Source organism: Macrobrachium nipponense, chromosome 14 (genome assembly GCF_015104395.2).
Source record: "Macrobrachium nipponense isolate FS-2020 chromosome 14, ASM1510439v2, whole genome shotgun sequence".
NCBI lineage: Eukaryota > Metazoa > Arthropoda > Malacostraca > Decapoda > Palaemonidae > Macrobrachium > Macrobrachium nipponense.
This window is the reverse complement of record NC_087207.1, coordinates 7,997,448-8,015,415: the sequence shown is the minus strand read 5'-3', so window position 1 is coordinate 8,015,415 and position 17,968 is coordinate 7,997,448. Positions and strand designations below refer to the sequence as shown.

The following is a 17,968-nucleotide window of genomic DNA, read 5'->3' as shown; positions in this document are numbered from 1 at the left end:
GCTGGCTGTAATTACAAATACCTAGGTCAAACTGGTAAAGAACTAGATTACTGTCTAAAACAACCGTTACGCAGTTAGAACAGTCAATCGACAAGTGCTTTATTTGTACACATGAATGATTTTATCCATAGTATAGACTGGAAAATGCATCTGAGGTAATATTTTGTAACCATATTGTAAAAAGAAACATAATTGAATCTGCCTTTATTAAGCATTTTAACGATCAACTTATGAATCTGAGTTCAGGTCTTTTTAAATGAGATAGTTACCTTGTTTATAAAATTGTAGGGAAATACAATGTCACCTTTTAGCAACAGCCTGTTATACTAACTGCAGTTTCAGTTCTTAAGCACTTTTAAAGTATTCTTACTTGTTTGGTAGTGACAATTTGTAACGATAATTTTCTTGTTGATGGCTTTGAGCTTTGTTCTGTGAAATTTTCCTGTTTCATGTTTCTATTTATTTTTACTTTGTACCCCGAAGAAGTGTACGCAATACACGAAAGCGCTTGGTACCCATGGTCTTTAATTTTTCACCTTCCATGTGGCTACTTACGTGTATATATATATATATATATATATATATATATATATATATATATATATAGATATATCCCTATACATACATACATACATGTATTGAGGCTTTTTAATGAGAAGCATATAAAAATAACGTGACAAATTCGATAAGTTAAGAGGGCATTGTGGTTATTACAATTTCATTCGTGTCAGGGAACAACTGACAAGTAGATTCCGTACACACACACACACATATACATACATACAGTATATATATATATATATATATATATATATATATAATATATATATATATATATATATATATATATATATATATATATAGAAGAATCATAGGGGTAGCAGACCCGACCAACATCCAGGTTGAAGAGGTAAAGGCATGTCTTTCACAGGTATCGTTTATTACACCGACGTTTCACATCACATGATGCATCCTCAAGGCTGGAAATTATATATTAAGAATACTAAAATCATCACTCACTTATAAAAAATCTAAAAAGCACAACATATATTTGACATTTACAAATACAAATTAAAACGAGAACTTGAAAGGAACACCTACCAAGGTAAGAGTTAAAAAGTGACTAAAAAGGCAGAGAAAATTAACATTAGAAGATGACTAAACAGAACGTGGAGAGTAAACAAACAGGCAGTTATGCTAAAAACAGTTGTGTGGAACAGGCAGTTAGGCTAAAAACAGTTGTGTGGACGACGATTGGGTGTTTAAAGTTGGTACATTGGTCTTAATAAGAAGGGACTCCAGCACCATCAACTCGTCGTCTCTACTTGCTGATCCAATAATCTTAAAATCATTGATGTCCAAGCGGGCACCACAAATCTGAGAGTGATTCCGAATATTAGATAATTCGGGATTGGACAATCTGCACCCTGTCCTAAAGCTGACACCTTGATGGGAGCAGAAACGGACCTTGAGAAGCCTCCTCGTACATCCAACGTAGGTTCCCAGACTACATCTGGGACAGGTATATTGATAAACAATGTTGGATGTCAAGGAAGGGCTCAGTCTGTCCTTCACTCTGAAAAAAGAACGTATACTTAGAGGATTTCGTGGGATCAACTTCAAATTAACTGCTGGCAGTTCATTATGAATTAAATTCATGAATTTCTTTTTAAAGCTTTTATCGTGAAGGAAAGGGAACTTTGCATAAATACATAATTTTGGAGCGGTATATATGGGAACAGGCGGTTTCATTTTAGTGGTTAGGAGCTTATTAAGGACTCTATGGAAATAGTGGGAGGGAAAACAATTATTGCGGAAGAAATTTGCCAAAAACTCAACTTCTTTATGAAAAGCTGACCAGGTGGAAGTCAGAGAGTATGCCCTGTGGAGGAGGGTAGAGAGAGAATTCAACTTGAAATTTAAATTGCATGAGCTATAAAAATTGGTGCCCAACCCTGTAAAAGTATTTTTCCTATGAATGCTGGTTTGAAAGCAAGCATCTTCCCTAGTGACACGTACATCAAGAAATGATAGAGAGTTGTGAGTTTCTTTCTCTACTGTAAACTTTATATTGGGGTGTTGAGCGTTAATGAATTCTAAAAAGGAGTCGGCGTTAAAATCGTGTTTAAACAAGGCAAAGGTGTCGTCTACATACCTCTTATAAAATAATGGGTGAAAACTAAGGGGGCAATTGTCAAATACTGTCTCCTCCAGGGAGTTCATGAAAATATTGGCGAAGGTAGGGCCTAAAGGGCTTCCCATTGCCATCCCCTCCACCTGTCTGAAACAAGAATCATTAAAAATAAAGACTGTGTCCCGCACGGCCAATTCTAAAATTTGCTTAAATAAATGTCTATTAAAACCGTTAAAAAGGGAATCAGGTAATGGAAAAAGTTTGTCTAGTATGATCTCGATCGTCTCCTCAACAGGAACATTAGTGAACAGGGACTCTACGTCGAAACTGACCATAAAAAGGTCGGAGTCCTGTATTAGGATATCCTCCTTGAAATCAGCAGCGCTTTTCACGTTATAAGCATTATTGGTGAGCGGTTCCAACAATGGAACTAGATACTTAGCAAGTTTATAATTAGGCGTGTTTAATGAAGACAGTATAGGTCTGAGTGGTACTCCCTCTTTATGAATCTTAGGAAGGCCGTACATGATCCCGTATGTAGAGCCTGTAACGAAAAGGTTTTGGAAGGTGTTTTCCTCTATGATGTTGTCACGTTTCAGTACTCTGAGAAACCTATTAATTCTGTCTTCTATTTTGGTAATGTTTTGTAAATTGGGCGTACCCAATCTCTGGAATCTTGATGTGTCATTGAGAATTGAGTGCATTTTATGAATATAATCCTGCTTATCCAAAACTACAGTTCCCTTACCTTTGTCAGGTCGCATTATAATTATACTTTCGTCTTTGGCCAATTCCTTCAAAATACGTAAATCCTCCTTTCTGAAGAATGGAGCCCATCTGGTTTTAAGGTTGTTATACGCTTGATGAGCTAAGGCTGATAGCTGAGACCTCAAGTACTCGGCGTTATGACAAAGAGGCAATTTCGATATTTTCTGGAACAAAATTTCTAATGGTAAGAAAAACTGTTGGAAGTTGGGTTTATAACTTGGGAGGCAGAAGTCCAATCCTAAAGAAAGAAGAAACTCTTCCCTTTTCGATAAAACCCGCTTGGACAAATTAAAAACAGAATTTATATTATTGTTAAAAACAGGAATATATATATGAATATATATATATATATATATATATATCTATATATATATATATATATATATATATATACACACACGTAAGTAGCCACATGGAAGGTGAAAAATTAAAGACCAGGTACCAAGCGCTTTCGTGTATTGCGTACACTTCTTCGGGGTACAAAGTAAAATAAATAAATAGAAACATGAAACAGGAAAATTTCAGAGAACAAAGCTCAAAGCCATCAACAAGAAAATTATCGTTACAAATTGTCACTACCAAACAAGTAAGAATACTTTAAAGTATTCTTATATATATATATATATATATATATATATATATATATATATATATATATAATATATATATTACGTTCCCTTCACCAGGCCAGCTGTTTGTAAAAATCACCGTAAAAACGCTCACGGAATGGTTTTCGTGCCATGAAATCGACAACGCACACGAACACACGAACACAAACAAGGAGGCAAACAAACGAACCCAGTCACAATAACAGCCATCTTGGATGAGGTAAAAAGGGAAAATAAGTAAAGTTAAAATAAAGAAAGATAAAACGAAGTGAAAGTCATGCGCTTTAATTAGTCGGTCAGACACTTTTGGACATTACAAGAATAAGACAAAATGAAAAATATTCCTATGTGCACCCGCTATCAAAATCCTGCAGATGGTCATGTTACGGAGCCTAGGGAAAACCCCAAGGTTTGAGATAACTGATTTTATGGTCACCGCGCAGTTATGCCCAAGATGATTGATTACAATACATGTTGTCTTAATTCATGAAGAGCAAAATTAAAAGAATGATATCCTTGGGTTCCCTATAGTAGATTCACATCAAACGTGCATCTGATGTCTAGGCCAGGCCTTTACGACGCTCCTGATTGGCTGTTGATAATCTAATCACAGGGCTGGAAACTCTCAATCTCTCTCGAGAGTTCACATGGGTATGATGTAAGTTCCACCTCTCCTGAGGAATACGTTTTTCAAAAGTATCCCTCGGGAGAGATGGAACATACATCCTGCCTGAGTGAACTCTCGAGAGAGACTGACAGTTTTCAGCCCTCTGATTGGCTTGTCAACAGTCAATCAGGAGCGTCGTAATGGTTGGGCCTAGACATCAGATGCACGGTTGATGTGAATCTACTATAGCTGACCATACGGTAAACCCAACATATGATTTTATCTCTTGCCAAATGGGAAGGATTTGTAATAATGATAAAAGTTTGCAGCTTCCAATGAACACCATCAACAACAGAATTTGATGCAGATTAGTTTTAGTCTGAGATGGTTTGATCTCAAATGCTTATGTTAATAATTACCGACATTTCCACAGGTTTTATAATCATTTGCTCCAACAGCTTTCAATTCAAGAGTAGATATGGTTATCTTCTTTTGAACCGATCTTTTCCTCCACTCCATTTATACGTAATTTCTGAAATTTTGCATTATTAGCATTAAAATAACTGCAAAATTATCCCTTTACTTTTGTAATTTTTTTTTTTTTTTTTTTAACTGAGGACGATATTTATTTCCCATTTCACTCTTCATTTTACAGAGCGCTTCAAATTTGTTAAAATACGGGTGTTCTAATTTATCACAACGAGTGTCCAGAGAATAACTGCAGCGAGACTATTCAATATGATTCTTCATCCGCTTTTATTTCCGCGAATCATCATATGCAGTTCCCGCTTCCCATAGTTTATCAATGTATAAGTCAAGTTCATAATTCATCAAAAACTCTCAATAACAAACCTACGGTGTGGGGAGAGAGAGAGAGAGAGAGAGAGAGAGAGAGAGATAGAGAGAGATAGAGAGAGAGAGACAGAGAATATGGGCGCTGTAAACGTTGGTCCTTTCTGTACTACTGAAATAAATTTGCAAACAAAATTAAAGATTCACACTTGTCTTCAGGATATCGTGGTTACAGAATTTTCTCAAAGGTATGAAATTTTTCTCCTAAATTATTCAGTCTTACAGGAAAAATATCAAAAATGCCTCATAATCTAATTCTGCACTGCAAGCGAAAGTGACTTTAATTACAATTAAACAGATATTGGCCGAAGGGGAAATTGATGTAAACAGTCGCAAAGCTTCAAAGAAAAAGCACTTACAAAATCTAGGAAAGAATATTTTAACATTTTCGCGACTATCTCTAAAGGCAAAGCAATGGCTCATGTAATTCTGGTCTAAAATCCAATATCGTTGTGGTCACTGCAATACCTTTGGTGTTTGCAACCAAGGTTTTTTTGGGTTTCGGCTCGTGTTTCATAATTCTTCTTAATCACACCAGCTTTTAGAGTTCATATTTCCCTTGGCACATTCCAGTGCATACGAGGAATTGCCAATGAACTCGACGTGAACTTTGCCGAGGTCGAACAAAGTTAAGGGGAAAATACTGCATCTCTTGCGACCTATTGGAATTTCTGCTGATAACCTCCCAGGAATGTTTTTAATCCCTGGGAACTGTGAGAATTGAGGTGCTTTTCTGGGTATTTCTCGAGTAAATAAGTGTTACATGGAGCAGATCCCACAGTTATTAGTGACCAGAAGTATATAAATATAATAATGAATTAATGTATATATTATATAATATATATATATCATATATATATATCGTATCTATATAATTCTTTCTATATGATATATATATATATATATATATATATATATATATATATATATATAGATATATACATCTGCGTGTGTGTGTGTGTTGCAGTAAATTTAATCACCGAGGGGTAGTAGTGCTAAGCACGGCGAAACAGTGATTCATCTACACAGTTTCGCCGTGTTTATTATTAGCCCCTGGGGAGGTCAAATGTGTTTAGCCGTGTTTAGTACTATAGTAGATTCACATCAACCGTGCAATTTTGATGTCTAGGCCAGTCCCTTACGACGCTCCTGATTGGTTGTTAATGAGCTGGAAACTCTCAGTCTCTCTCGAGAGTTCACATGAGTAGGATCTATGTTCTACCTCGTCTGAGGGGTACGTTGTTCAAAAGTATCCTTCGGTAGAAGTGGAACGTGCATCCTACCCATGTGAACTCTCGAGAGAGACTGAGAGTTTCCAGCCATGTGATTGGCTTATAAACAGTCAATCAGGTTTAATGGCCTGAATAAGAAGTGTCTTAAAATGAAAATGGCTTCAATGGTTCAAGTGGCGATGCAAATTTCACATAATTCTTGCAATTTACGTCTCCCTCGTAGCATTTATATAGATCGTTAGTCTAGTCCGGGAGAGCACAGCATTTAAATTTAGCGTCTGGAATTTTTTGTCGCCTTAGCGCTAAATGAACCGTTGAAATAGATGGGTGATACCCAAAGGAATAGCCCCAAAATAGATAGTACATACTAAAAACAGTTAGTGCGCCATAAGAGCTAGATTTTAACACTATTATTTGTGTGTGTATATATTACATTACTTTCTTTTTTTCTTCATCCTTTACCTCATCAATTTCTTTTTTGATTAACAGATTTGTTTTTAATCTCTGAATCTTCTTTATTACTATTAGTGCACTCATTGTTCGTGTAAAGATTTCCTTTTTTCACAGTAAGAACATTATTGACATCAGGTTGTGTTCACCATTCTACAATTGTCGTATTTTTCAATTGATAGTGGTACATAAGAGCTTGGCACTATAATAGTTAGTGCGGCATAAGACATACGTGGTAGTACTTAAATCGTTAGTATTAGTGGGACACAAAACATTTTGAAAGCTGGATTTTTTATTTAAAAAAACAAAATCTTCAAAATAAGTCTAGTGCTTCCATTTCTCGCCTAATTTGAAAATCCTCAAGTATTAACAGCAATCTTTCGAATGCTTGTGTTATGCTAATGCAGAAAGCAACTTACTAAAAGGGCGAGAGTTAGTATCGGTTACATAACTATTTTCTAGACCAGTACTTTAAATTTTCCTCCAAATTGCTTGTGAAAGATGACAAACATCCGTGGAGTATCTCTAGATTTTAAAAAATTATTTTAAAAAACTAATTTACAAAAACTAGTTTTCTCAAAATGTGTCGTAATCGTGCTTGGCTTTAAACCTGGACGCTCCTGTTTCAAAATTCTAGATTTTTTTTTGTTTCCTTTGTTTTATTTGTCAGCAAGATGTAAACGCATGCAAGTAAATATTCAATTTTAATAGCGTGGATCGTACACAGTTAATAAAATAATTGTAGAACCACTTTGAATCCCACATACAGTGTGTGGCAGTTGCTAGGTTCCTTATGGTAATTTAAAATCTTTAGGTAGATATTTTTAGCTATTAGAGTTGCCAGCTTTGATAATTGATTTGTTATGAGATGCATGTAATTGCCGCGTATGTAATACAAATTTAACTAGCTATTTTGTCCCACTAGCTCTTATGGTGCAAAAGATATTTTAGAACTAGCTCTTTTGGGACTAGCTATTTTGTCGCATAGTTATCGAAATGAATCTGTCATTTATAAAAAAAGTGCTCATTAGCACTGAATTGCCCTTCAATGATCGACGTTTACCCTCTTAACTTGGATCAGGAACTATTAAAATGATTTCAAATCTTCACTAATCAAACACAGACAATAATATCTCATTAGTTTATATTGGGACTATTTTTAGGATTTTACAGGATTAAATTCAAATCAATGTTTTTCATCGAGGCCAGTCATATCATACATCTGAATATTGATTGTTGTAAAAAAAATTATCACGTGAGGTCAATCTTCTTTAACGAAAAAACTTTTGCTTAGTGTTTGTGGAGTCTGTTTGAATATAAAATGATATAAGGTTGAGAACACGAGGATAATTTAATGAAAGAATGCGATAGAGAGGAGAACTCATACTGTTGAAAGGCCTGGTACCCTAAGAGCAATCATTTTAATTTAGTTTATTCAAATGTTTTATAGTTATGTAGTTCTCGTGAGGGAAATGTGGTTGTATTTTGTGCAGTCTTTGGTGTTTGGAGTTTTTATTATTTCAGCAAAGGTGGTGAGATCCTGTTTGTGTTGTCTTTTGGGTCTTGATTCGTGTGGAAAAGATTGTTGCTTTTTGTAAAGCATTTTCCATCTTTGTGGCCTCGTGATGGCGTTGCGAATCTGTAGGAATTATCACACAGACGAACCTGAAGTGATTCGGTGGTCCACGTGAAACAGGGAATGTGACTTCGGTCCAATCTGGCTGCTCCGTTGGGGGAGAGAACCAGGAGTGGTCGGGGCAGTACCCGTGCCCGTCTCCTTCTCTTTACCCGACTCAATCAGGGACAGACGATGGGGCAGAGTCCAGAGACACAGTGACCTTTTACGTGACCTTGTCTGCTTTTGAGGGGGCTTCATGTGTCTCCACTGTAATATAGAATGTATTAAAATTGCACAATAAGTCTTCAGAATGGCGTTGAATAAGTTTTGAATTAAAGTGATATTTGCATTTCCAAGTTATAAAGAAACTAAATTTATCATTTTTAAAGTTAGCGAATTTCACATTTTAGCTGCTTAAGTTCATGTTGGACGTTAAAGAAAGCTTTAAATGCCAATTTCCAAAGACATTTAATTCTGTTCTTATTGTCTTTTCATTCTTAGTTGTGAATTAGTTATATGTAAAGTTTACAATAAATTTGTCAAATAAAAAGAGGGAAAAGGGAAGCATTCAAATACCTGGTAACTTTGCTTCTTCAGACGTACAATAGTAAATTCAGTTTTCCGTTACTAGGCGGGACAGGGGCGGGCTTTCCTTTTCCTTTTTTTCATTAAAAGCTAAATTAGCAGAAATTCGGGTTTTCTTGCCTAGTAAAATGTACTTTTTACAGAAATACTGATCACACTTCTTTAAAAATTAAGTATACTTTCCAAGAGATGATGAGTAAATTATTCTACTTAAGCAAGATTGTTGGATAATAAGCTGGCTTTAGTCCCCTAGATGCAACTACTTTCATTCCTTTTAGCGTACCTCCTTGCATATCTTTCTTCCATCTTACTTTCCACCCTCTCCTAACAATTGATTTATAGAGCAACTATGAAGCTTTCCTCCTGTTACACCTTTCAAACCTTTTCACTGTCAATTTCCGTTTCAGCTCTGAATGGCCTTAGTTGCCCCAGTGCTTGGCATTATGCCTTAAACTTGTAATTCTATCAATAAGCTGGCTTTATAGCCTTGTATTAAAGTAGTTTTTCATCTTGAAGTATACTTTGAGAATGAAAGTGTCTGCCTTGTTGGTGCTTTATTTAAACTGAAAATGATACCATGGTATCACTGTGTAAGCTTGTCAAAATGGATTATTTCATTTTTATTGTTTAAACATTTATTTCTTCACACTCCTTTGGAATGATTCGCCAGAAATTCTTGAGAAATATTCTTGTTTCATGAATTGTACACCCAAAATTTTAAACTACATTTTGAAGGGTTAACTTGTATACGAGCCATTCTTCTATTTTGTATTTTTTAAAGATCGGGTTTTATATTTATTGCTTGTATGAAAATTATATACAAATCCCTTCATGTTAACTAGATAAGGATTTGGGTAGCGATAGCATCATTTTTGAGGGTAGAATGGTCAATTGAGCTATTGCAAAAGTAATATAGATTTCTGAAATAAATTTTGGTACGTACACGCGTTATAGGTGAAATCAAATTTCCTGAGTTTTTCAATTTCTATACTGAGTTAGGATTATTCCTGTGCTGTTGTAAAGCAGAAAAATACCTATTTCCAGCCTTTTATTTAGGTAAAGGTCATTTCACCTGAATAAACGATACCATAGCTGAAGAAATGACACATAGAATATCATGGGATGTCGTGTAGGATTAATACCCGAATTGTAAGCCTGTGATATAGTCAAGAATTTTACTGTACGTATTTTTTACAGACTTCAGAAATAATATGAGACTTACAGGAATTCCAAAATGAGTCCTAGCAAACAGTATGACATAAATGGCCAAGTGTTCGCATCTTTGCATCTAGACAATGAGATAGGAAAGTCAGCTTGGTACCATGATTTAGCGGAGACCTGTGATTAATACCGTTAATCATCAATGATGAGGATATCTTAAACAGGCCTAACTTGTGCCCTGCTCGAGCTCTCAAAGACTTAACATTTTCAGTTTAGTTTTGTATCTGTGTTAATCAGTCAAATCTTCAGAACTCGTTGGTCTCCAACTTAAAATCTGTTCACCGTAGATTGCTTATTCCATTTAAGATTTCCATACGTGGTTGGTGTTCTTTAGTTTCTAAGATTCTCCCAAGATCTCGAAAAAGCTTAGGAATTCATGTTTGGTATGAGACAAATCAGGCATTATGGGTATATTTCTAATTAGAAGAATAGTGCAAATGTCTTCTCACCCGACGTGTAAAAATTTAAGGTACCTAATATATATTAATTAAACCAGTTTACTGTGTCTAGAGCAGAGAAATTAATTTAAGTCTGGAAACCTGCCTTATTCAATATACTGAAAGTTTTGCTGCACAAAAAAAAAAAAAAAAAAAAAAAAAACACATGGCCCTCTTTTTAGATAGGGATTGATGAAACTGGTGCACTTGCTGCACTAAAGTAATGTAATGCGTAAGCCCAATACTGTCATCACAAGAAACTACAATAAAATTCTTTTGTGACATTGGCGGCTTAAAAAAAATCTTTTCGATGAATGACAGTGATTACAAACATCATTAGCGAGTTTATCTGTAAAAACCAAGGTGGTAGATTTTGTTTTCAGACAGTAAGAATCAAGATGGTAGATTTTTTTGTTTACCGACCAAAGGATTATGGGAAATAAATCAGGAACTTTGGACATTCATGCCCATAACAATCTTTTGTCTTCCTCATTGTATTCCCAGTTAGTCTGCATTGTTGCTTACAACAATTCCTAAACATGTAAAATTTTCCCTAGTTAAAGGTCTTCGTTAAGCAGGTCTCTTAAAAGGGAATCAGTATTTCAACACGAAGCATCGATTAAATTCAGTCTGTCTTTTGCGAAGTCTAGTTTACCATCAAATGGCGGGTGACTTTAAGGTGGGAATTATGTTACTACATTAACATAACTACCATTCAGTATTTGTATCTCTTGTTTTGCAGAAGGGTTCTTGACAGCAACTATTACTTTATAATTGCAGTTATCCTTGTACGTAGTTGTAAGTTTTTGTTTGCATTTTTTCCCTTACTGTTTTTAATTTTAGGGCTGATTTGCTTTAAAAAATGCACAATTATGTCTTGCATATATAGCCATTGAAAATATTGTGTAGCATTTGTATATGACAAAATTCGAAAGTTTTATGAAATCGTGTACATAAGCAGAATGTAAAACTTTAGTTAAATTTATAGAACGTTAGTTTAATTACTCAAAGTTAAAGGCAAGTTTGGTAGTTTACCATCCGGGATATTTGTTGCTATGTTCACTATGTTACCATCTGTGGGATTTGAAAAATAAAACAAAAGCTGGATATATGTTTATCATTAAAGTCTGAAGGAAAAAAAAAATACAAGAAAAACAAAATTGAGAGAAGGAATGACTTTCTATATTCCACTAAGAGTTCCTGATCCCGAGTGTTCTCTTTAATGAACCCCCTCCCCAACAACTACCCTCCTAGCATTAGCAGGCGTCCATATCTGCCCCAACAGGTCCGAAGGTATGAAATAACCTTCAAACTGAATTTTCCATTCATTAGAACTGCTATTCCTCTTCAAATGCATCCGAGTTCGTTCATTCACTGGTGGAATAAGAGCAGAAACTGTTATCTTTATGGAGTCAAGATACCTGAACTCCGCAAATAAGTGGCTTTGTCTTTCACTCATAAAATTGTTACCTCTGGGAAAAACTAAATTAACACCAGTCGTGACTGTTTATGTCTAGGTAACTGATGCCTCAGAATTTTAATCAGATTCGATTTATATTTAAACTAAAGTTTGTCATTGTTCTCACAGAAGCTAAACAAAACATGGGTAAGAACTTATTACTGAAACAAAAAAATGGGAAGGAATGAAACTAAGAATTCGTTAGTCTTTTATTGTAGAAGATTGAAAGCTTTATGCATAAAGTACGGTTAGTTTTGCACAGAATATCGTTTGAGTGTAAACTTATTAAACAAGAATGAAAACTGACCACTTCCTTAAAGAAAACGGGAAATTGTCACCCCTGAAGAAAACCTGAACATTCCTGCACCCAGTCCACTGAAAGAACCACTTGATAAGTGCTCAATTTATCTCTAGTGGGTCGATGCACAGAATGCCAGCTATGCTCCAAGGGCAGATCTGCATTGGTGACATGTTTACAGCTCAGAATTCTTATCAGATTTGTCATGACTGTGCAATCAATTAGCTTTTAATGAAACAAATGGATGAAGAGGAAGCCTGAATTCTTTGCAGTGTTACCCTGTAGCAGCTTCTCTTATATTGTCATGGCGACCACTTAAGTCTTCATGGCATCGGCTAAAAGTTAAGTTCCTGTAAAGAATAATTCCAATTATCAAGAGGTTTTATAACAATCTAATTTTGATGACCATTAGCTTGACATCGTTCACCCAGTGTTAAATTAATAGGATCAGGAAAATAGTTTATGATTTAATGAGGAGCAAGCAAATTAACCACGCCATTATAATTTCCACTGCAATAATTTACGTATTGGATTTCAAGTTCACAGTATTCTTCTTCACGAACTAAAGCTTTCAGTTGTTTGAACAATTTATAATTAATTGGTATACCACTTGTGTTCATGCTTTTAATCTATTGCAAAGGATACAAGCCATTAATAGCCAATTTCAACTATTGAAGTTTTTATTCCCTGCCATCCACAATTGTCAATGTGTTGAATCTTACCTCGGAATAATAAGTCACTTCTTTTACATATGTTACAGTGACCTGTTCCAGCCGGCAATTCGTACAAAGTCTTTGCGTTAACCCCATTTTCGAATCCGACATCAGCTGAAGGGAGGCAGAGTTTATGAAAAAGAAATTCAATGATAAATTCCCTACGACAGAACTACTTACCGCTACAAATAAAAACCATCTTTAAATTCCAGACATTTAGCTATACTTCGTATATTTACTTTTCATAGGCAATTTCTTGTCATCCTTTGCATACAATTGGGTAAAAAGCAATTCGGCTGGTTTCTCTTAATTGTCAAAATGTGACTTACCCATTTGTATATACTCAGGTCTTTACCTTACGTTAGTATAACTTGTAGGATAGTTTTTTGTTTTTGTTTTTTTGCAAAAGAAAAAGACCTATGAGATATATTAATATTAAATTATTTTCTTAGAATAAGCTATAAAGACTAAATGATGAACAGTAACAAGTATTCTTACCAGTTGAATCCTTAAAACTAGTAGCTGTCATTCACTCAACAAACTTTATTCTTGCCTTTCTTCAATACTATTTAGAAAATTATTATTGTATAAGAAAAACTAAGACAAGATTTACCGGTAGATCTAGGGTACCTATCCGCGGCGGCCCAGGCTTTGGCAGTTGCGGTTTTTCTATGCAGTTTTACCTATTGAACAAGAATTTTAATAATATTTATTCGGACGACTGTAATTAACCCTAAGGGGCCAGTACTAAACACGGCGAAATACATTGGACGCCCCAATCCCTAGCGGATGTCGTATCCGTGGTTAAGTTTCGTGCAGGGTAATTCTAAAGAATAGTTCCGCACGGACTGCAAGGAACGTAACCGCGGCTACGACTGTACGACATCCACTAGGAATTGTTGTTCAGTAAGTAAAATAACATAGGAAAACGTCAATTGCCATAGTCTAGGCCACCGCGGATTGCTTCTGTAGAAATACCGATTTACCTACGGTAAGTTGTCTTCCTTTCAAGTTATGCCTATAATAAAATAAAAAAAAATATTAGGCAAGAAAATCATATTAGTTTGTTTTGATCAATGCTAATAGCTTTGGTTGCAAGTAGTTTTTGATCAATGCTAATAGTTTTAATTGCAAGTTAAATTTTCGGTCTACACTAACTTCGCTATACTGACCATAGCCTATATTTTTAGCTGAAATCAGTTTTAGTTTATATTTAATCTAGGCTGCATATAGCCGTCTCCCCAACCTGTCAAGTGTTATTCACCTCTCAAATTCTAAGATTGAAAATTTTTTTCAAACAAATCAACAAATTTAACTTTGGAGAATATTAAAACATTATGAGTATCACACACTGTAACAGCATATGTATGATTTAAGTGTTTACGGCATATTTTCAATTATGAAACACGTAGGATAACTTGCTAAAAGTTACTGATTGCTAATTGTATTTAGATTGATAATTTGTCAAAGCTCCATTGCATCTCCCCTCGTTATTTCTTGGGCCTCGGTTACCTTTTATAAATTTTTGCTAAAATTTCTTACTAATAATTTGCAAAGATCTAGTGATTATGATTATGGTTACAGATTATCTCAAATTACATACACTCACTTCTGTAACATGACAGGTTCCACGAGCCGTGCAATACTTTATAGTTTTGCTAAAACAAACACGGCCACATCCAATAAAATACCCAAACTCAAAAGCTATGTTTAAAGTCTAAGTGCAATAAATTCTGAGGGGATGCAATTGCTCAGTTTCAAAGACGGTAAAAAAAGAAAGTCATGCAAGGTTTTCCAAGCCAGTGTTTTTAGATGACTAATTGGAAAAAAGGCAATTAAGCATAGGAATTTTTTCGTGCGTGAATAATTTACGAAATGTGAATCTCGTATTACCTACCAATACCTTTGCCATCTTAAGATTAAGGTAAGAAATTTGCTAAATGCGTGCATGTTAAGGGTTGGGTAATTCTAGGCAATAACTCCGCACGGACTGTATGGAACGTTCCCGCTAGTACGACAGCCACTAGGGATTGGCGTGTCCACTTATTTCGCCGTGTTTACTACTAGCCCCTGGGGGGTTAATTACACCCGAGCATCTAAAAATAATGTGTTCTTAATAAGCAACCCAAATACTACGAGAAACTAATTTCCAAAGAAATACTCGACGCGGAGTTATTACCTCGATTTACCACATTCCTTAATGACAAGGTAAAATTTAGTATTGTGGACGCTTTTCATTCCTTACTAACATTGCAATGTTTCGAGAAAAAATTACGTAAAAAATTACTGAACTAAATTCGGATTCTTAGCACTTACGGATACAAAAATCTACAAGAAGTGAGATACGGGTATTTACATGTAGACCACCAAATTTATGTTTTCATTATGTAGCCTTCCGTTAAGTACGTAGGTCTTAAAAAAAAATTAGATCCACCAAAACGAGAAACTAACAAACACAGCTGGACAAAATATTTGGGAAATGGAGAGCCACCAGAATCAAACATGGAAGGTGAACTTCATTATTACGATCGATATGTTTAACCGACTTCAGCACTGAACTCAAAAAAAGGAATTTAAATTTCACGTGAAAACAGTAAAATCACACTAGCATACTAATTACAAACTTTAAACAGAATATACTCACCCTTCTTATAAACAGATTTTCAGTAATCAATAGCCATTTCAAACTTTTCATGAAGCCTCTTAATTTCAGGCTCACCAACTAGATGTAAAATCTGGATAGGTATAATTCTCTTTACACGAGGCAAGATCTATCACAGTCCAACAAAATCGTGAATTACATGAACGAGAAGCAATTTTCAGCATGCTACCACAGTCCATCACAAACCACAATGATCGTTGAAATAAAAAAAACAAATACCTTCAATGTCGGTGACGAACGGCATGATTCCACAAAAGACACTAAGAGAACAAAGGAAATATCTTGGACGACTTTTAACCCATAAAACATATACGACATTGTCCTCAGGGCCGAAGAAAAGGATAATGACGTCTCTAAGAAGCTGAAAGACTAACAAGGACTCTCTAAAAATAGTCCTTTCCTCGTAAAGGTGGTCAAAGAATAAACAACACTGCCATCTGGTGGCTAGTGGCTCATTACCAAGACACTGGAACTAAAACACAAGAGAAGTAGAAATAGAAAAAGTTAAAAAAAGACGCAATAAAAGGAAACATTACTATATACTAGCAAACTTACCCATCGTTGATACGGGTGCAGAAGTGAAAAATTTATATTGAAATAAGGGCTTTTACACGAATAGTCTCTCTCTCTCTCTCTCTCTCTCTCTCTCTCTCTCTCTCTCTCTCTCTCTTCATAATGTAATTCAAGGGACGATCACTGAACGCAGAGAAATTCTTGTTCATTGTTGTTTTCCCTCTTTTAATGATATTCTCTCTCTCTCTCTCTCTCTCTCTCTCTCTCTCTCTCTCTCTCTCTCTCTCTCTTAAAGTAAGTGAAGGGACGATCAATGAACGTACAGAAGTTTTGTATTCATTATTGTTTACCTTCTTTTAATGATTCTCTCTCTCTCTCTCTCTCTCTCTCTCTCTCTCTCTCAATGTAAGTCAAGTAACGAAGACGGTGATGGGATTATCGGATTACTTAGCTCTCAAATAATATATTTATTCTCCTCTCCTCTCTCTCTCTCATTTTTCGATAGCAAGATAAAATTATAACAAAATTGTAGTGCATTAATGTCGTTAAACGTCTCTCTTCCTCTCTCTCTCTCCTCTCTCTCTCTCTCTCTCTCTCACTATATCTCTCGGTGACTTTCATTTACGGAACAAGGGATCTTATTGGTTTCGTTTCTTTGTCAATTACTTTGCACGGTGATACGAATAATAAAAGTATCTTTCTTTTCATTATGTTACTGCAAAGACGCAACTTGTATGTCAGTGCGTTATGGCTACTGAAAAATGCTCTTATGATCCTGTGTCTTCCAAAAGAAGAGTAGGAAGTAGGAACTTGCCAGTTTCCTTTTTATTATGTCCATCGAAATTCCGAAGAAACAAAAATTACCGGAGGGCAGTAGTACTTTCTTCAACGTTATTTTGTGCACTGGCAGTCCCGATGGATGTTTAAGGTATTCAAAAATCTTGCGGATATTGATGATAATTTTCATCTTCTATTGTGTCCGAGCTGAAATATTCGCGACTTTCTCCGGGGAAGTTGTACAGAAATTATGTATGAAAAATCGTAAAGTAGCTAAGTCTACGGGAATAAACAGCCTCGTTTCACGGCCAGAAATAGCTCCGTTTCAGGGAATCCCTTCTCACCCCCACCCCCTACAAAGGAGGGGGGTAGGTTGGATGAAACCCCATTACAAACCATCTTAGGGGTCCCCACCATAACCCTGTCAAGCTTCATGCCCATCTGACCAGCCGTTTGGCCGTGATTGAATGACAGACAGACAGATATTACGCCCATTATAGTATGATGATATATATATATATATATATATATATATATATATATATATATATATATATATATTATATATATATATATATATATATATATATATATATAGAGAGAGAGAGAGAGAGAGAGAGAGAGAGAGAGAGAGAAGAGAGATGGAAAAAAGATAAATTAAGTGAAAATTAGGTAGTGTGTGTGGATATAGTAGTAGTTGTAGTAGGAGGGGAGGAGGAGGAGTGAATGTGTGTGTGTGTATATACATATATATCTTTCTTGTTTTCTTTTCCTTAGCAGGACGTAAAATTCACTTACATCTGTCGGGAAGTTTGATAGGCCTTTATAACGATTTTCATCCCCCCCCCCCCCGAAAGCATGACAACAAAGGAGACTTTATCAGTCACATTTTGTTTTCATGATTATGTAAATCTCGTGTTCAAAGATTAGATTCTTTTATGATAATCATCATATTCATCACCCACCTTGCTTCCATACTCTCCCCCCCCACCCCCTCCTTCCTCCTCCTACCCTCCATCCCTCCCTCCTCCTCC

The 17,968-nt window shown here is 35.5% G+C and overlaps 1 protein-coding gene and 1 long non-coding RNA gene across 2 annotated transcripts in view; both read right to left on the bottom strand.

Moving 5' to 3' along the window:
* The window catches only part of LOC135226036 (collagen, type I, alpha 1b-like), a 31,660-nt gene extending 21,518 nt beyond the window's left edge, over positions 1-10,142 (bottom strand). The window contains exons 1-2 of the mRNA XM_064265513.1: positions 10,077-10,142; positions 8,317-8,536 (exon numbers count right to left, since the gene is read on the bottom strand). Coding sequence (XP_064121583.1) covers positions 8,317-8,536; positions 10,077-10,142 — 286 coding nt within the window. The remainder of the gene's footprint in view (positions 1-8,316; positions 8,537-10,076) is intronic.
* A 2,026-nt stretch (positions 10,143-12,168) lies between these two features.
* LOC135226059 (uncharacterized) lies at positions 12,169-15,965 on the bottom strand. Its single transcript, XR_010317128.1, has 3 exons — positions 15,627-15,965; positions 12,992-13,096; positions 12,169-12,619 (listed from the first exon to the last, which is right to left on the bottom strand). It is a non-coding gene; the product is annotated as an uncharacterized LOC135226059 (long non-coding RNA).
* Between the last annotated feature and the right edge of the window lie 2,003 nt (positions 15,966-17,968).